The sequence below is a fragment of the Pocillopora damicornis genome, chromosome 1 (genome assembly GCF_964200805.1).
Source record: "Pocillopora damicornis chromosome 1, jaPocDami1.2, whole genome shotgun sequence".
In the NCBI taxonomy this organism is placed as follows: Eukaryota; Metazoa; Cnidaria; class Anthozoa; order Scleractinia; family Pocilloporidae; genus Pocillopora; species Pocillopora damicornis.
In genome coordinates, this window is record NC_142670.1 from 18,856,397 (window position 1) to 18,877,081 (window position 20,685).

At 38.4% G+C, this 20,685-nt stretch overlaps 1 protein-coding gene and 1 pseudogene across 1 annotated transcript; both read left to right on the forward strand.

The window, feature by feature from the left end:
- Positions 1–2,129: 2,129 nt before the first annotated feature.
- LOC113664917 (uncharacterized) lies at positions 2,130–10,887 on the forward strand (annotated as a pseudogene).
- A 1,725-nt stretch (positions 10,888–12,612) lies between these two features.
- LOC113675508 (uncharacterized) lies at positions 12,613–20,409 on the forward strand. The gene is made up of 9 exons (XM_089181082.1): positions 12,613–12,685; positions 14,402–14,605; positions 15,506–15,667; positions 16,252–16,374; positions 17,017–17,133; positions 17,485–17,610; positions 17,981–18,106; positions 18,766–18,883; positions 19,060–20,409. Exons 1-9 carry the CDS (start codon positions 12,613–12,615, stop codon positions 19,958–19,960), a joined length of 1,950 nt encoding a protein of 649 aa, XP_089037208.1. The 3' UTR covers positions 19,961–20,409.
- Positions 20,410–20,685: the final 276 nt, after the last annotated feature.

A 20,685-nucleotide genomic window follows, 5' to 3' on the forward strand; every position in this document is an offset into this window, starting at 1 on the left:
ATATAGGAGGTAAATGAAAGAAGTTTAAACGGCCAAAAACATGTCTTGGTTGATTTTCACAATTTTGCAAATGAACTCTGACACTAGTGCATTGGAGGAAACGCATTGATTTGCGTTGTTTTCAAGATGTTGGTAGATGAAAGCTAGTGACTATCAGTGACCTAATTGGTGTAAAAACTTTTCACTGATATGCTTTTCCAGCCCGATTTACGACTACATTTTAAGAATTCTTTCGAACACGTTGTTATATTTGTGGTATGCAAATTGTATTCGAAACTCTGATCGCGTTGTTATGGCTAAGATTTCATGTACGGTTTGCATATTTTATTTATACTTTGACTGAATAAATCCCGCAACTTGAAGCAAAAGAGAATTCCGCGAGGTTTATTATTGCAGTCTCAGGGGTTTAGCCTAAAAAAATAAAGTTTAGCTTATAACGACACAAAAAAGAGAATTGGAGAGCAACTTAACTATTTCAGAGACACATGTCTTAAACCATTCTTTTATGCCTAAAAAAATAAGGGAAACTTTTTTCCCGACGGGAATTCGAGAGGCACTCTCTTAGCGAGAGCGGCACTGAACCACATGGCTTCAGTGAAGCCATGTTTTCTAAAAATGCACCTTAAAATCTCCTTGAAAACTTGGTCAGAATACCACAGAGTTAGCAACTTGAAATCTAAGAAAACAGATTTGTAGGCTTTTTCTTCGTGTGCTTGCATTTTTACTGAGTTTAACTATTATATATTTTTTCTTTTGATGCTGCCTATAGTTATTGAAACGTATACAAGAAGGATCCCTTAGAATAACAAGTGAAAGATGGAGATAACTGCGTGAGGAGAAAACTAGCAAAATTATCTATTTTAGTACACATCATTTAATCTAATAGCGTCTCTGTGGCGGGCTGTTAGACATCTTTCATATATCAGAATGTGATTGGCTATCATGTTTCAAGGAAGTTTAGCGTTAAATTGCTGGTACATCGCAGTCAACAAACTGCTGTTAAGCTTCTCGATTTTCTCGACAGCTACAAAACATCGAAAGGATTTCTTTTCAGCTGGTTTTTTAGAACATGGGAGTTTTTCTCCACTTGTTCTTCACTACTGTGGTCCTCCCCCTCGGCCAAGTTCTATCCTGCCAAGATGGTGGGTTTCAAATCTTTCATTTGTGGATAGGAAACTTTTATTTTTCTCTTTTCAAATTTTCAGCCATACAATTTACTAGATTAAAAAAGGGAACGCGAATTCTCAAGGACTGAAATACTTAATTTATAGCATACACATGTAAGGGCCTAATTTAACAAAATGGCTACATAATTCACAGCCCAAATCAATGCGCTGTTATGTTGGATTCACTCAGAAATATTTTTGATTCTAAAGTATTTTAAGTTATGACTGAACAATCCTCTCACTCGATTCCGTAACTAATCATATTTTTCGCTGCTTACAGTCTCGTATTCTTTTGAAATACTCATATAAAAACAAACTAAAGTTCTATTATGGTCATCTAAAATTAATGACAAGGTTTTCGCTATAAGGATCCTATCGTTATGAAAAGCCGTGCACCCAAGGAAAGAGAAATTGATGTATTAACTATTTAGAAATGAAATGTTTTTTATTCCCTTATTTTTACATTCTCTCGTGGATTAAGAATCTTTCTTTGGGTACATAATTATTCGCTGGTTTCATATTTAGTTAACATATATATATATATATACACATATATATATATTTTTTTTAATTTTATTTAAGATAACTTTAGTAGTAAAGTTTTCCACCTTGAAATTATAATCCAGACATGTGTTAAAAATAGACCAAAACGTTTGTGTTGTAGCATTTTAGATCTCTGAATTCGATGCTCATTTCCCTCGTTATAGCACTCCTGCTGTGTTTTGTATTGTGCGATATTTGAAGCCTGATGGGTAAGTTAAATCATTGAAATGCCTGGAAAGCAGTTATGTTTTCAATAATGCAAACGGAGTACTGACTGCGAATAAGCGGGCATATTAAAACCTCTCTCTCGACAGGTGGCTTATTGATATGAAAGATGGAAAAGCAAAACAGAACAAAACAAAATATAAATCGCAATGTAAAATTAAGTATGGTTTGTGCTTAGCGCGTGCATGTCGTGAAATGGATGCACCAATGAAGTTTGCAGAGCACGAAAAAAGTGAGTTGCTTGAGGTAAAGCTAAGAGCAATTTTAGCTTTTCGAGTGTTCTCTAAACTTCCTTTGTGGATCCATAACACGATATTTACTCGCTAAGAGCACGAACCAATAATTTTATAACAAAGCGGATATATCTTGCGCACGAAAATAAATTGTATAATTGAGTCGGGTTTACCCGGTAATCGCTTACTACCAGAAAACTATAGATAAAACGCAAGACGAAAACGATCAATAAATATTTAGAGACCAAAGGTTAATTCAAAGAATTGCTGAATTTGCTGCTTAGAAGCGGCGGAAAGGAACGAATTCCCTGCATTTACGACACCCGCGTAATCGCTCCAGCATGCTGGAATTGTTTTTTGTTTTTTTTTTTTGTTTTTTGTTTTTTGTTTTGTTTTTTGTTTTTGTTTTTTGTTTTTTGTTTTTTTTTACAAGAATTCATGGCCAGAATGTGTGGCTTTGCGTTGAAAATTTGAAAATTTGAAAACTGTGAGATTTCTGTAATTTAAAAACACTTAAAGGACTTATCAACTCAAACAATACTTACTGTACTAAAGAAGAGTTTTCAAAGTCGCAAGGCCTCACTTGATGTCAGAAAACTCAGTTTCCTTCTTCACAGCCACAACTTTAGCAGTGTTTGGGAACGAAAAACCGTTGACTCCGAAGGTATTTTCGTGGATTGACAGAGCTCCAAGTATTAACCAAGTATTATCCAGCATATTTACTCTTCATATTGAGCTTCGAAAAGTGCATCTCAATCGGGATGGAACAGAAAAGAAAATCTTGAAAGTTTTGAAACCACTCGGATTGGGTAGACGGGTACCTGCTGAGGTGAATTGCAAACCTTGAGTTATGTATGCTAGGCCATGCCTACGTCGAGAAAACATGTTGGCTCATTAGGAGTTAGTGGAACTTGCAACGCGCGCTTTTTTACAATAACTTTGATAATAAATTATGATTTAAAATAATGTACAAAAGTTGGCAATTCATGATTGAAACGTCTTACCTATATCATAACATTAAACGTTAATTGCAGTTTTCTGAAGACGAATTTTTCATCGGAGTTTGGGGCTCATCAATGCAACTCTTCGCAACTTTGGGAGGTTATAAAATCATTTTCTAGCGGTCTCTCAGGCTCGAAAAAACCGTAACCGGTGCCAGTGTTAATACAACTCAATCTCCGGTAACACAGTGAATATGTCATAATTATCGATAAACGTACCACAAGCATCGAACAGCGAGATTAACAACATCTAAGACCCTCAGAATCTCGCTTTTTAACATTTTATGGTTTGAATTTTTAGATAAATGCCGTATATTGGCTTTCCCATCCACTTTGTTTTTCGTGGGAGAACGTCTTGTTAACCATACCATAGCAAGCATCAGGGTGATTGACAGAGACACGTGTGGATATCGTTGCTACTTGGACAACAACTGCGTTAGTGTTAACTTTTATTTTGGAGAAAACGAAGCAGAAGCACACAACTGTGAACTGAATAACTCAACGAGTTCGATAAAGGTCTGGTGAAAGCAGCGAACTTTGTATACCACGGAACTAAGGTGCCAGTCGTTAAATTTCAATTGCACCACTTTCTCTTTTAACAATTCATGAGAGCTAAAGGGTTACCCTTTAGATTCATGTCTCTAAAACGCCTTTATCAATTATTTGTTATTTTTACATAATTTTAGACGCGTTACGAATCTTTTGTAGATGTGCGCTTACCAAAAACAAAAGTCTTTTGAATACCTTGAAGACAACCCACTCTATAAAAAGAAGCAACTAAGTTTTTTAGTCATTTCAGAATGTTGTTCACCAGCCTTGAGTAGACAGTTGATCGCTGTTTTTCTTCTAATAAAGTAGCCACAACTATGAAATACTTTATTCATCTCAAATATTTTCGTGGGCAAGAATAAATGGAATGGTCATTTGAAAGCATTTCTGCAAAAGGTAACTGAATTCAATTGGGTTTCAAGCTTGAATATACCAGGTTAAATAATCGAAATAATTTGATAAATTTCATGGCTCGAGAGTGCGTACGACTACGAATACAACGATACACTTGAGCTATGAGCGGGGTTACAGAGTGCTATTCCTGGGAATGACAATTTTCTCTTTAATAGCCTGTCTACAGACGCCCTTTCCAATTTTCAAAGTGACAGGGGTGACCTTACACAGGCAACTTTTGAAATTGCTTTCTCCACTAAGTTGTGGTCAGGTTCTCGGCGAAATGTCGAAAAGGGCTATCAAGATATTAAACAGTTACTTGCGAAATCCCATCCAGAGTAATGACAATTCTTCTTGTCGCCTCATGCTGAAAATGTAGTATGTTTAACTCTCGAAGCTATGCAATACGTCTAAAGCATAATTTTTTCTTTTAACGCCCGTTACAAGTTATTTTTCGTTTCTTTTTTGTTTTTGTTGAAGAATTTTTGCGCTCAATCTCCATGCGAGAACTAGAATACAATATCGATGTTTATGTGCGTCTGGATTTACTGGTTACGATTGTGAAAAAGGTAACCCTTAAAATAGGAGAAGTTTTTTTGTTTCTTATTTTAACACAGTGGTCTATTTCTTCAAAGAGTCCAAGATTCAGAATCGATCGTACTTATGACACATATTAAATATGACCCATTGTGGGAGAAAACAAGGATGGGGGCGCAACTTCAAATTTTCATGCTCTGCCGTATTGCGTCTTGTTTATGATGAACAGCAAAGAACTTGAGCTACCTCCCTTCAGTGTTGAATTCCTTTTTCATTTGAAACACCATCCTGCCTCTTTCGAGTTGCAGTCTCACGCCAGGCCGTTATAGGCATTCAGCACCTTAAAAAGTGGGGCGAAGAATTTTTTTCTCCGCAGCACCTCATTTTATTGCCCGCTCGCTTCTTCAATCACCACTGCAGACAAATAACATAACACAGCTTATCTCCCACTCCCTTCCATCCCTCAACTTCCGTTCTTCAGTATCTTTACCAGAGGTCTATTAATTATATTTTAGACATCAACGAGTGTGAGACAAATACCCACCTGTGAAGCAATGAAAACGTCATTTGCTTAAACACCAAAGGATCATTCAAGTGCATTTGTAAACATGGATTCAGCGGGGATATACACAATTGCCGCGGCATAGGTAATGAAAATTGCTTAGAGCGGGATTGCTCGTCCGATTTAACCTCTAGTAAAAACACACAATTTTCAATCCTATTCATAACTTACTCCGATAATAACATCTAAGTTGGTTTAGCTTTGCACGTTAGCTTAGTAGTGATAAGAACGATCATAGGTAAAATTCGTTGATTTTATTTCAGACATCGATGAGTGTGCTCTGAATTCCCACAATTGTAGCGAGAATGCCAATTGTTCAAATACCGCGGGATCTTACATCTGCTCTTGTAATCCTGGATTCAGCGGGGATGGACATGAATGCGAAGGTATAGTCCTGCAGAGTATGACCTTGTTAGGCAGATAAAATTCCGTGTTTATTCCTTTCTCCTTAAGTACGTCCCTAGAGGATATTAACAATAAAAAAAAAGAGTTTTTCGTTTGCAAATTCATTCATTTTCTGATTACCTTACACGGTATGGTTTAAGAGAAGTACATTTTATGACTCTGTCGTACGTTGTTAGAACGAGTCTGAGCTACCCACCTTAAGAGCACCCTTCTTTTTTCAGATTGGAAGCCCAGTTTCCATCCCCTTCCATTGGTGTGGACTGCTTAGTTAACTTCGGGCGTTGACACGTGTTCTCAAAATAGCCACCCCTGCAGCAATATATCTACCACTTGTACCAATACTAGGGAATCATTTAAGTGCAGTTGTAAACCTGGATTTAGCTGTGATGGACACAATTGCAAGGTACTAAACATACTTCAGCGGATGATACCTTGTCGTGTCAGCGCGAGAAATTTGCAAAACTGGCCAAAACAGAGTCAATATATATACATGGTAACCTGATATCAGTCAGGGCATGATTCTCGTATATTGGAGATCTCTCTACCCTTTTTCCCTTTAGCTTAAGTGTTCGTGATCATGACCATAAGCAAGGTCTGTCGATTCCATTTCAGACATTGATGAGGTCACGGCTCCTTGGCCTCAGGGTTTTAAGGAAATCCGAGAAAATAACTGTGTAAAGCGGAGGCTTAGTACATTAAATTATTGTTGTTGTAAATATAAGCTTCTAGAAATCTTCAGACTGCTGAGGCAATTCTGACATGCGCACCAGAGAACTTTCTAGAACATTTCATCAGGAACCCAGTTATTACGGAATGCTACTAAAATAGTTCTTTTTTAAACTTCTGGAATGTTCTAGAACACTTTGTGAATGTTTTTAACGGCTCGGTTATGTAAAAGTAGTAGTTATTGTTGTTGTCGGGAGTGATCGACTGTTTAGAAAGCTTTAACGTGAGAGAGAGCTACAGTGGAAGACTGCTAATATCAAAAAACGTTGTAAGAAACTGCGAGTTTTACTCAGTGGTAAGCTAAGATATATACTGTCGTGGGCTTAAGTAAGTTTATCGAGTATAAATACTGTATAGCTTTTATGAGTTGCTCCATGTTAAGAATATTACTCGTTGTTTAATATAGTGGTTGAGTTTTTAGGATTGTTATAATTTTTCTGTCAGTGAGATTAAACCGTTATACTAGATATCTTGGGTTTGATGATTTTATTTTCTTCACAAGCCTGCCTTTTCATTTTAAAGTTGATAAAAGAACGAAAAACGAAAAGAAAAACGAACTGACCCATAAAAGACGAAGACGATGTTAATTCAAGGAAAGCGAATTCGAAGTTACCTAAAAAAATTCAGTATTGTCAACTGAGGTGAGAACGTAAATTGAACCCCCGTGAAGAATTTCAAAGCTGACATTTCTAGCGTTAACCCTTTGTTCGAACGCAGGACTAACGAAGGTTAACACTCGAAACGTCAGCTCTAAAACCTTTTTCAGTGGCCAATGTACGTTATCCGCTCAGTTGATAGCGCTAAATTACACTGTTACACTCTCCCATACAGGCAGCTCTATAGTTTCTTAAGAAACTCACCCCCTTTTTAAAGAAAAAAGAGTTTGCAACGTAATATTCTATGGTTTTGTTCTCTCGTATTCAAGTGCATGTCGGTATTTATCCTCTTTTCGTTAATCCTTTTGTGCTTCTTTATTTGTTTCAGTTATTAAGATTAATTGATTAGCGAAAACCCAGATCACCTGTCGCTTGCACTTTGTCCTTTTCCGTGAACGTTGCAAAAAGCTTTATCTGGTTATGGATGCTCTCGAGGCGCAGCGGAGAGCAACTCTACCTTCCTTCAGTGCTCTCCAAACTTCGCAAGTGCCTCCATAAATCTATATCGGCACAGCTAAAAGCATGAACTTTTTTTTTTTTTTTACAACATAGCAAACACAAATTTGTGTACGAAAGAAGAGTTTTATTATACAGTTGTGTCGAGTTCACCAGATAATCGCGTTCCACCCGTAAACTATGAGTAAATGAGAAGACAGAAGCGTCCAAGAAATATTTTGAGACCAAAGCCAATGACCAGAAAATTGCTATGCTAAGTCTTGAAAATTCGAGATTGTTTTATTTTGAAAATGTAACCTATATTATTGAACAATACTTTTTGGACATATCAACACTTAAACTTATGTTTACCTCTCAAAAAAAAAAAAGCGAAAAACCTAAAGTTTCTTGCATTTTTGAGTGCCGCGTGGTAGATTCACCACGCTCGAATGATTGTTTACTAAAATTTACGACCAGAAAATTGCTTCAACACAGCAACACAGCTTTGTGTCGAAAAGTCTGGAAATTGTACGATTTTGAAACAAAATCATCCGTCGAAGAACAATTTGGGACATATCAACACTCCAAAATACTTAAAATTGATTTCACCTTTCTACTGAAGACTACCCAACGTTGCAAAGCCTCACTTGAGGTCAGAAAAATTATTTTCCTCAAGTTTTAAGCCATAGTTATCATCGCGTTTGGACATGAAGTATCGTGAACTAAAAAGCTAATTCCGTCGCTTGAAAGAGCTACTTGCTAATCTTTTTATCGAAACAAGTATTATTTAGCATATTTGAGCTCCAGAAAGTCTATCTTAATCGGGATGAGACGAAAAAACAATCTTTAAAGGTTTGAAACCTCGCAGCTAAACTCGACGGAAATTTGTGGCTGAAGAGAAACTGCATACGTCATGTTATGTACGCACGGCCGTAAGTAAATGGAGATTTACACCAAAAATGCTCACTAGGAATTAGGTGGTCCGAACGCGCTTGCGTTATGTTATAATAAAAATTATTTACTGTAGTGTACATATTTAGTAAATCATTTACCATGTAGGATCTGTTGTAAATTCCAGTAAAAGTAGAGCTCTCAGCGCGCGCAGCGTAGCCCCATAGTTATAGAAAATAGTAGTAACCCATCAAGCCAAAACAATTTGGACTTACGACCGTAGGACGGTACAAGGTGCTACTGTCAGCATGCGCGGCCAGCTGTACCGCGGGCACGTCAGCGCCGTAGCCTTACTCTTATCCAGCGGACGTTTGAGCACAATGCGTGCACAACACTTGTACGAAATGGTAGTAACCCATCAAGCCGAAAAGATTTAGAATTGAGACCGTACGACCGACCGTAAGAGGTGCTACTTTTAGCATCCGCGGCCAATTGCATTGCAAGCACTATCTTGGCCATAACGTGATGGAAGAGCGGGGAAGAAGGTAATGCGCAGGCGCGATTGCGTCGTAACTTAGATACCATTAGTGTGCAGATGACAGATGACAATGAAATGCGCATACTCGAGTGCCGAGCTTTAGTGCAGCGGACCGCGGGCACACGGCTGGGCATTACACGAGGGCTTCACGTGGGCTGATGGATGTGAAGCCGCGTAAGAAAATTATATGCAACCCGTGTTTTGAGAAGGAAATAAAACTTTATTACTCTCCAAGAGCAGAACTTCTATTGGGGTGCGTAGTAAAGTCAATGCCGAATCCCGGAACACTTTCGGCTCTCATCGCTGTTCCTGTAAAACTGGTTTTACTGGAGATGGAATTTCATGCACAGGTAAACAATTCAAAAGACTCTATTTGTATCGGTGAATGGATTTGAATCTCATAACAGATTGTCACGCTTGAGTTCTTTACATGCATAGATGGCTACTCATCGTGATTCTAAAACTACTGATTGCATTGCCATGGGTAAAAATTGACTCGTATTTACAATTTATGTACGAGAACAAAGTATTAGACATGTCATGTATTGACTTTCGTGCGGCAGATTAAATGTCGGGTGATGCTTTTGGGCAAAGGAGGATAGAAGCTCATACAGTAGAGGTAGGGAGGAAGGGGTGTCTAGTTCAACCCTTCCCCATCTTACTCCAACTATATCATGTGGAAACTGTTCTTTATGCAGGCTTGTTTTTTCTTAACAAATTATTTCACTAGGATCGCGCTGATTTTTAGAAAAAAGCCATTAACTGATACGTCATAACTTGATGCATATTACTGAATGAACTTGGTCTGAACGATTCCAGTTTTGCAAACTGCTTCCGATACTTGAAAGGTAAAGGGCGAGTACTCCACAGTAAATCTTTGCCCAATTCTTTTCTTATTCTAAGGTGATAGAAGGGCGGCTAGAAAAGATTTTCCTTTGAAAGTTACAGAATTTGTCATATAAGGAAGCAAAAGAAAAATTCGCCTCCCTTGAGGAAGTAAGCCCTTGTTGGAAGTTCCTAGAATTGTCTAAGATAAAAGCGGATCCTGATATCTTCCTTTTTCAGAGATATCGACGAAAGCACCGGTTCTTCATCTTGGTGTGATACTAAAGCCGTTTGTCATAGCACCCCAAGCTCTTATCGTTGTGCCTGCAAAACCAGATTTTCGGAAATGGACAAACTTGGAGGCGTAAGAATGTTTGGATTGTGAGGGAGAGGAGGCTCGGGGGGAACACATTCATACGATTAAGAATACCTTCCAGGAACATATTACGGCGGAAAACGAGCATTGAAAGAAGGGAAGTTCACACTGAATAACGGAAGTGTGCTAAATATCGCGGTGGGACAGAGAGGAGGAGATTCGGTGGAGGTTTAAGGCGGACAAAGCACAAGCAAGCCTGCAGCTCAGCTTAGAAAATCTGTGGAGGACAGTGCTGGCTCTGGAGAAGGGGGAGGAAGTTTTGCTTATACTACAGATAACGTTCTGTTTCTGGTTGCTGGAGGAAGAGGGGGTGCGTCGAGTGGATATAATGGTGTGGACGGTCAGAGGGAATCAAATGGCACCAGTAGTGAGGGGAAAGATTCGTCACACGTTCGAAATGAGGGTACAGATAGGCAGCCAGGTGAATGCAACAGGGAGGGCACTAGCTACCATGGAGGAGTGGGCGCGGGTTGTTTTGGTCAAGGTTGTGACCGACAGGGCTCCCCCCATGCGGAAAGACGTGGACAAGGGCTGGATCGGAGGTCAAGCCTGAGATATGAATAGCGGTAAAAACGGGGGCCTTGCACCAGGAGCGATTGGTCTGTTTGGTGGTGGGGGAGGTGGTTAAGAAGATAATGGGACATCAGGTGGAGATGGTGGATACTCGTGGAGAGGCAGTGGTACTCATAATCACCAAGCCGGAGGTGGAGGAGGAGGCTCGTATTGCAGTGGGGAAGACTGTTCAGGTTTATCTGGTGGGAACATGAATGATGACGGCGCTGTGCAAATTAATGAATGGCTGGGCTGTATTCAAAACATTAATTGACCATCATATTTGGTTTTCTTTTACAAATTCTTTGTATAGCAGGAAACAGTAGTCATAGCAGTGATTGGGGCAGCTGATCTAGCTTGCAGTCTAGTTCTTGTTTTCATTTCGTTTCAGATTTCAAATCTGATCACCTCAAATCCTCTTATACAGAAAAAAAAGCGAAACAACAAAATCACTTCCCAACTTCACACCTTTAGGCCCCTCAGGTAGGTTTTCAAAGAACTGTTTGATGGACTGATTTATACCAATTATATATAAATCCTGGGAGATTTCTTGTCAAAGTTTAAATCGATTAATATAAATATAATAATCTTGGAGAGCGTATAAGTGTTGTTTTTTAAAGCAAACGATAACTTATTTTAACATATTTGCGCGTCCTTCTTATTATCTATATAATAACTAGAATGCCAAATTTTATTCGCTAATTTTGAACTTCTCCACGTTGTGTATGGTTTGTAACCTGATTCAGAGAATATTATCGACCGTCTACATATTGAGTCATGCAATCGTTTATGCAACGATTCAGGACAACTCAGGATCTCTTTTCCTTCCAATTGTTAGTAAAACTCTAAGCACTTTCTGTAGAAGATAAACAAAAGAAGTTTGAGCGGTCAAAAAGATGTCTTGATTGATTTTCAGAATTATGCAAATGAGCTCTGACACTAGCGCATTGGAGGAAACGCATTGACTTGCGCTGTTTTTAACATGTTGGTAGATGAAAGTTAGAGAGATAACCGCAGGCTTGAGGCTATCAGTGACCTAATTGGTGTCTAAACTTACCACTGATATGCTTTTTTACCCCGATTTACGCCTACATTTTGAGAATTCTTTCTTCCACATCGATGACTTATTGGTATGCAAATTATGTTGGAACAGATGGGTCTCCTCTGATCACGCTGGTATGAATAATATTTCATGTGAAATTTCTATATTTTCTGTTTCCTCTGAGTGAATAAATCTGGTATGTTGTGGCTAGAGAAAATTCCGTGAGCTATATCATATTGTAGTCGCAGGGAGCTCGATTGCTATCCACGGGCGGTCTAATCAAAAAATCAACCTTGGCTTGTAGGGCCACAGAAAAAAAAAAAAAAAGAGAGAGAGAGAGAGAATTGGAGAACAACCAAACTATTATTTAAAACGTGTATTAAAACCATTTTTACGTGCAAAAAAATAAAGGAAAACTTTTTTTGGACGGGAAGTCGAGAGGACCGCTCTTAGCGAGAGCGGCGCTCAACGAGGTTTGCCTTAGTGAAGGCATGTTTTCTAAAAATGTGTTCTAAAATCTCCAAGAAAATTTGGTCAGGTACCACAGAGTTAAGAAGTGAAATATTTAAAAGAAAACAAATTTGAGGGCTTTTTTGTGCGCTCGCAATTTTACAGAGTTGAAACAATAATTTCTTTTGCTTTGATATTGCCTATGATTTACTGAAACGGACACAGGAAGGGACCCTTAGAATAGTGAGTGGATGATCGAAATAACTGCGTGAGAAGAAAACTCACAAAATTATCTCGTTCAATAAACATCAGTCAATCTAACAGCCTCTCTGTGGCGGGCTGTTGGACATCTTTCATATATCAAAATGTGATTGGCTAACATGTTTCTAGGAAGTTTAACATCAAATTGGTGGAACGTCGCAGTCAACAAACTGCTGTTATGCTTCTCGATTTGCCTGACAATTACAAAACATCGAAAGAATTTCTTTTCAGCTGGTTTTTGAAGACATGGGAGATTTTCTCCGCTTGTTCTTCATCTCTGTGGCTCTCTCCCACGGACAAGTTCTATCCTGCCCGGACGGTAGGTTTTAAGTCTTAAATTTGTTGATAAGAAACTTATTTTTCTCCTCTAAAGTTTTCAGCTTTGCAATTTACTAAATTAAAAAAAAAAGGAAACGCGAATTCTCATGGACTAAAATACTTGAATTCTCGTATATACATGTAGAGAACTAACGAATAAAATGGCTTCAAAACTTGTAATCCAATTCAATGCGATGCTATCTCTTAAACATTGAAATATATTCTTGAGCCCTTTTCACTACACGCGCAGGTATCTTTGCAAAGTTTTTTTAGTTATGACCAAACAATCGTCGCAATTTCTTAACTAATCATATAGTTCGCTGCTTATAATCGTGAATTCTTTTGAAACACACATACAAAAATAAACTAAAGTTTTATCAAGGTTATCTAAGATTAATGACTAGATTTTCGCAAAAAAGATCCTATAGTTACGAACAGCCGTGCACTCAAAGAAAGACAAATTGGTGTATGAACTAATTGGAAAGGAAAATGGAAAATGTTTTTCATTCCCTTATTTTTACATTCTCTTGTGGAATAAAAATCTTTCTTTAGGTACATAATTATTCGCTGGTGTCATATTTAGTTGACATAACTTTTTTCACTCAATAAAACTTTTGAGGAGAAATTTCCACCTTGAAAATATTATGCAGACAGGTGTTAAACATAAACCAAAACGTTTGTCGTGTACCTTTTAGAACTCGGAATGCTATGCATATTTTTCTCACAGCACTCCTGCAGTGTTTTTTATTGTGCGATATTTGAAACCTGATGACTAAGCTTTTCCCAGCCAGTAAAAACAGAACGAAAGTTGTTGAAATGCAGGGAAAGCAATTATGTTTTTAATAATGCAAGCCATAACACGATATTTACTCGCTAATAGCACGAACCAATTATTTCATAACATAGTGGATATAACTCGTGCACGAAGATAAATTTCTAGTACAGTTGAGTCAGGTTTACCCGGTAATCGCTTACTACCCGAAAACTATTAATAATAAAAGGCAAGGCGAAAACGACCAATAAATATTTAGAGACCAAAGCTTAATTCAAAGAAACACTAAACTTGCTGCCTGGAATTCGAAGCGGAAGACGAATTCCCTGCATTTACGAGACCCGTGTAATCGATTCAGTATGGTGAAATCGTTTTTTTTTTTACTTGAATTCACGGCCAGAATGTGTGGCTTCGTGTTAAATAATTTAAAAAATCTGAAAACTGTAAGATTTTGAAACCAAATCTTCAATTCAACAACACTTTTGGGACTTATCAACTCAAGTAATACTTACTGTTGTAAAGAAGAGTTTCCAGAGTCGCAAAGCTTCCCTTGAAGTAACAAAGCTCAGTTACCTTCTTCACAGCCGTAACTCGTACAGCGCCGGATTGGGAATGAAAAACCGTTAACTCCAAAACTATTTTCGTGGATTGACAGAGCTCAAGTTGGCTCATTAGGAGTTTGGTAGGAATTGCAAACGCGCACTTTGATAATAAATTGTGATTTAAAATAGTAATCAACAAAAATTGGAAATGGATGATTCATGGCTTGAAAAAGACCTTATACGATGTTACTGTCAATAAAACTCGATCTTCCTTAAGTCAATGAATATGCCATAATTATCGATATACGTACCACGTGCATCAAACAGCGAGATTAACAAAATGTGAGACCCTTAGAAATGATGACCCATTTCGCTTTTTAACTCTTAATGATTTAATTTTTAGATCAATGCCGTATATTGGCATTTCCATCCACTTTGTTCTTTGTTGGAGAACGTCTTGTCAGCCACACCATAGCAAACATCAGTGTGATTGATAGGGACACGTGTGAATATCGTTGCTACTTGGACCACAACTGCGTCAGTGTTAACTTTTATTTTGGAGAAAAAGGAGCAAAAGCACACAACTGTGAACTGAATAACTCAACAGGTAACGAGTATGGAAAGAATCTGGTGAAAGCAGCGGACTATGTATACCACGGAACTAAGGTACCGGTTGCTAAATGTCAACTGCATAACTCCCTCTTTTTTCAATTTATCAGAGCTAAAGGGGTATCCTCTATGTTCATGTCTGTAAAACGCCTCTTATTCATTATTTGTTATTTTTTACATAAATTTCAGAGAAGTGCCGATGTCGTTACAGATCTTTTGTATAAAAGCACTATCAAAAAGCAAAAGTCTTATGAGTGCCTTGAGAACACCCAACTTTATTAACGAAAGCATGCAATTTTATTAGTCATTTCAGAACGTTGGTTACCGGCCTAGAATAAACAATTGATCCCTGTTTTTCTTGCAATAAAGAAGGCACAACTACGAAATACTCATGTTCATTCATCTTAAATATTTTTCGTGGCCAAGAATAAATTGAATGGCCTTTCGAATGCATTTTTGCAAAAGGTAGTTGAATTCAATTGGTTTTCAGGCATGAATGTACATGGTTAAATAATCGAAATAATTTGATACATCTCATGGCTAAAGAGCACGTACGACTATGGCTATAACGATACAGTTGAGCTATGACCAGGGTTACGAGTACTGCTTTTGTGAAAGATAATTTACTCTGTAATAGCCTATCTTAAGACGCCCCCTCTCGAGTTTTCAGAGTGATGGGAGTGACAGACTTTTTGAATTTCTTTCTCCACCAAGTTGTGTTCAGGTTCTCGGCAAAGCGTCGAAAACGGCTATCAAGATTTTAAACAGTTAATTGCGACATTCCGTCCAAGAGAGTGACAATTCTTCTTGTCGCCTCATGCTGAAAATGTGGTATATTTAACTCTGGAAATTATGCAATATGTCTAAAGCAGAATTTTCTTTTAACGCCCGTGACAAGTTCTTTTCCGTTTCTGTTTTTTGTTTGTTTGTTTGTTTTTGTTGAAGAATCTTTGCGCTCAATCTCCATGTGAGAACTACGGCACCTGCCAGTCGGGATTTACAGGAAAACGATATCGATGTTTATGTGCGTCTGGATTTACTGGCCACGACTGTGAAAAAGGTAACACTTAAAATCAGAGAAATGGATTCTTTTTTCATGTTTTTATTTTTTTATTTTAACATAGTGGTCCATTTTTTAGAGGGTCCAAGATTCAGAAGCGGTTGTACTTATGACACAAATTAAATATGGCCCATTGTGGTGGAAAACAAGGATGGGGGCGCAACTTCAAATTTCATGCTCTGCCGTATTACATTTTTTTAGGATGAACAGCAAAGGACTCAAACCACCTCCCTTAAGTGTTGAATTCCTTTTTCATTTCAAACACTTCAAACATTTCTTCACTATTTTGACCAGAGGGCTATTGATTATATTTTAGACATCAATGGGTGGGCTACAAAAACCCACAAGTGCAGCAATGAAAAGGTCATTTGCTTAAATAGCATAGGATGATTTGAGTGCATTTGTAAACATGGATTCAGCGGGGATATACATAAATGCATAGGATTAACCTCTAGTAAAAACACACGTTTTATAATCCTAATCATAATGTGCTCCGATTATAACACCTAAGTTGGTTTTCCTTTGCACATTAACTTGGTGGTGATAATAACGATCATAAGAACGATTCGATGATTTTCTTTTAGACATCGATGAGTGTGCTCTGAATTCCCACAAGTGTAACGAGAATGCCAATTGTACAAATACTAAGGGATCTTACATCTGCTCTTGTAATCCTGGATTCAGCGGAAATGGACTTGAATGCGAAGGTAAAGTCCTGCAGAGCATGACCTTTTCAGGCAGAAAAAATTCCGTGCGTTTTCCTCTCTCCTTAACTGACTACGCCCCTATAGGATATAAACAATTCTACTCGAGGTACAAAATAAGTTTTTCGTTTGCAAACTCACTTCCTGATTGCGTGACATAGCATCTTTTAAGAGAAGTACGTTTACGGCTCTGTCCTGTGTGGTCAGAAAGAGTTTGAGCCACCCTCCATGTGGAGGGGGGTTAAAAGTTTTTTTTTCCCTTAAGACCACCCTGTCGTTTTCAGATTGAAATCCCAGTTTCCATACCCCTTTTATTGTTATATTTTATCACTATAAATGATACGAACTACTTATTAAATTTCGGTTATTGACGAGTGTGCTCGAATTCCTATCTTTCGGCAGGAGACGGGCCCCAGATTCCTGATTTTAATTTTACTATATTATTAAAAATGAATGAGCTCGCAATGTTATACTTTTTTATAATGTACATGAAAACCTCCCTTCTCCAAATCGCTCCTTTCCTCCATCCTCGAATATACTGGAAATACCCACAAATATAACAAGGACAACGCCATTTGAAGAAATGACGAGATATCTAGTACCTGTATCTTTCCCCAATTTCATTCTGTACTTCATACATCGAAGAATATGCCAAAATTACCTGCAACTGTAGCAGTGATTATGCTGCTTGTGAAAGTTCGGGAGGATCTTTCAAATGCGTTTGCAAACCTGGATTCAGTGGGGATGGACAAAATTGCACAGGTAATGGAATTTCTTCGTGCCACTATGTCTCCCCATATCAAAAGCGATTCAAACAAAGACCTGGTGTTTTTGTCTTTACGGTAATAAACTTGCCCAAATGATTTCGTAGTTTTTGGCAGAATTCAAATTGCCTTTTAACATCAAGATCATACATTTCCTATTCCGATATATATATATATATATATATATATATTTTTTTTTCTTTTCTTTTTTTTTTGCCCACAGAACTGTATCATCAGGTATACTGTCATTTCGAAGGTTTACATTCAACTTCCTTCCCCCCCACCTATTCATTCTGCGACATTCTGCCTCAATATAAACAAACGGTACGATGTGTTGACTTCATTTCAGACATTGATGAGTGCTTTGAAAATACTCACAACTGTAGCAAAGGGAACGCAACCTGTACAAATACCGAAGGATCCTTCACTTGCTCTTGTAATCCTGGATTTACTGGGGATGGATACAACTGCACAGGTAATACAAGTTAATCGGCGCAAGTTTTCTGCCGTTTCAATAAGTAAAACGCACAGAGCTTCCTGCATCAAAGGCTATTTCTTCTGTGACCAGACCTATTAGTTATTACAGTATCAGAGGTGGCGTATTTAGTTGATTTCGTGCGGTTGATAGTCCCAGTTTTAATTTTACTTGTATCATTTTCTTTAGCTGGCAATGGATTACTTTCTTTACCGTCTTTTCTGCATTCTTTTTGGATGAGTACTCTAAACATTCTCAGTTCTCAATTCCTACTGTTATTTTGAAGCTATATATTGTTTCCCCCTACCTCCACATTCTGCCTCAACATAAACAAAGAAGAATTATGAATATTGCGTTCATCCCATTTCAGACATTGATGAGTGCTATAAAAATACACACAACTGTAGCAAGAGGAACGCCACTTGTGCAAATACCGCGGGATCATTCATCTGCTCTTGTAAGCCTGGATTCAATGGAGACGGGCAGAACTGCGGAGGTAAAATCCTTAAAAGCATAATCTCATATACCAGAAAAAATTCTCTGTTGCCGTTATCTCCTTCCCAAGGGCACTAACGCACTGAAAAAACTTCAATCGACATGGCCGAGTTGTTTTTTATTTGACGATTTAATTATACCAAAAAAAGCATAACGAGATCTGAAGGTAACGTTGTCTGACAGGTTTGTTTGGGGGTCAGGGGGGCTTGGGTTACGTCCACCTGGCAATCTCAATCAACAACAATGATTTTTTGCCTCATCTTGCAAAAAACTATTACTCTGCAGCCTCCCTTATAATTTTTGCTCGGATTAATGGCATCTTTTCGTTCAGTCATTCCTATAACTGTTGTCTTTTTCGCCCTGTGTTCAATTTCTTTCCACCGCCTTGATTGACTTTCAGTTTCTCTGCCGCGTCAACTAAGAATCAGTGGCTTGATCGATATCACTAAACGAGGGGGGTATTGGGATTTTCGATTTTCCGGTGTTTGCTAATTTTTAGATGGGGTTTTTGGTTTTTGTGTCAAAAAACTTTCTGGTGTTTTTCGGTTTTGGTGTTCATTGCGGTTTGCAGATTTTCCGTCTTTTAGCACTTGGTTTTCGGTTTTCCGCAGAATTTGCGTAGAAGGAAGAAAAAGTAACTTGGTTTTCCCTTTTTTATAGATATTGATGAATGCAACGCTTCCCCATCATTTTGTCCAGTCAATGCCGATTGTGAGAACACCTTAGGCTCTTATCGCTGTTCCTGCAGACCTGGATTTCTCGGCAATGCAACAAACTGTTACCTTAAGGACATTTGGATTTTAAGACAGACTAACTCACTTGTCATTTTCAACGCTTTAAATTTATTTCACGATTTTTGTGGACATTTTCCCCTAAAATTTCACAGATATCATGTTCATAGCCAGGAGTCCATTACTTAATAACACATTTCAGGAGTAAATACTTTTTTCTTTTTAAAGTTACTTTGAATCTCAAAACCGATGGGAGAAAGGGACGCTCAGGCACTATACAGACATTCACTGTACCACGGACCACTCGCTATCTCATCAAAGCCTGGGGTGCTCAGGGAGGAACACATTCATACGATTATGGATACCTTCCAGGAACATATTATGGTGGAAAGGGAGCGTTTATAGAAGGCAAGTTCACACTGAATAATGGAACAGTGTTAAATATTGTGGTGGGACAAAGGGGAGGAGATTCTGTGGAGGTTCAAGGCGGACAAAGTACTAAAAAAACAGCAGCTCAACTAGGAGTGTCCGTGGAAGACAATGCTGGCACTGGAGGAGGGGGAGGAAGTTTTGTTTATACTGCAGATAATGTTTTGTTGGTAGCTGCCGGAGGAGGAGGGGGTGCGTCTGGTGGATATAATGGTGTGGATGGTCAGGCTGGTTCAAATGGCACCGGAAGTGTGGGAAAAGAATCCTCAGGAGTTAGAAATGGAGGCATAGGTGGGCAGCCAGGTGAATGCAACAGCAAGGGCGGTAACTACCACGGAGGAGTGGGCGCGGGTTGGTTTGGTCAAGGTTGTACCCGATTAAGCTCCTCCCATGGGGAAAGAGGTGGATCACGCGCTGAAGGCTGGATCGGAGGTCAAGCCGGAGGTATGAATAGCGGTAATAACGGGGGCCCTGCACCAGGAGCAGTTGGTGGGTTTGGTGGTGAAGGAGGTGGATCAGAGGATAATGGTGCATCAGGTGGAGGTGGTGGTTACTCTGGGGGAGGTAGTGGTACCAGTTGGAATCAAGCCGGAGGTGGAGGAGGCTCGTACTGTAATGGCCAAGATTGTTCCGGTTTGACTGGTGGAAACTCGAATGATAATGGCCTTGTACAAATTATAGAATTGTTTGGCTGATTCCAAAACATTTCTTGAGTATTACAGTTGCTTTTCAAAAGCCGATTTTTCATTAACAAGAAAAAGCTGTCGTGGTGGTACTTCCAGAAGTTTTATATATATTCCAATTCCTCTGTTCCTTTTTCAACATGAGATGATAAGAATGCTCTTACCCTGGCCAGGTATTAAAAATGTCACCGTCTAGGACCATAATATTCCACACGCTGATTATTAAGTTATCTAGGTAGCTCGTTTCTAGAATTTTCATCTGTCCTTTTCGAGCAACCTAATAGGAGGTAGAGTGACATCTATTTTCGTTATGTTAGGACGTTTGTCATGAGTACAGATTTATCAAATAACTTATAAAAAAGTTTGGGTACGCAAACAAACTTTAAGATATTTAGTAGCAAAAAAATAGACAGGGTAAGACGTCGCTTCGTAGAGGTTTTTTAGTTTATCGATAATCTAAATAGCCCATTTGTGAGCATTATAATCATTGAGTCTTTCTTTCTTTTTTTAATGTACTTGTGATCCTGGAGCTAATCCAAATTAATGAAACGCTAGTTTATTTGAACGAAATACAGCTAACGAAGTCGATATTTATTCCTTGTTGCTTTATCAGTAGTCGATATGAGATGAGCAGGTCAATAAAAAAGGGTAATTTAGTATTATCAACTGAGTCGATAATGTAAATTGGTCACCGTTAAGAGTTTAAAAGTTGACAATTCAAGCGTCAGCCCTTCGAA

Excerpts from the sequence above, each read along its gene's own strand:
- LOC113675508 (XM_089181082.1), top strand. The coding sequence starts at position 12,613 with ATGGGAGATTTTCTCCGCTTGTTCTTCATCTCTGTGGCTCTCTCCCAC. Across the intron at positions 12,686-14,401 it reads AGTTCTATCCTGCCCGGACG|ATCAATGCCGTATATTGGCA; the intron begins GTAGGTTTTAAG and ends TTTAATTTTTAG. Across the intron at positions 18,884-19,059 it reads CTCGGCAATGCAACAAACTG|TAAAGTTACTTTGAATCTCA; the intron begins TTACCTTAAGGA and ends CTTTTTTCTTTT.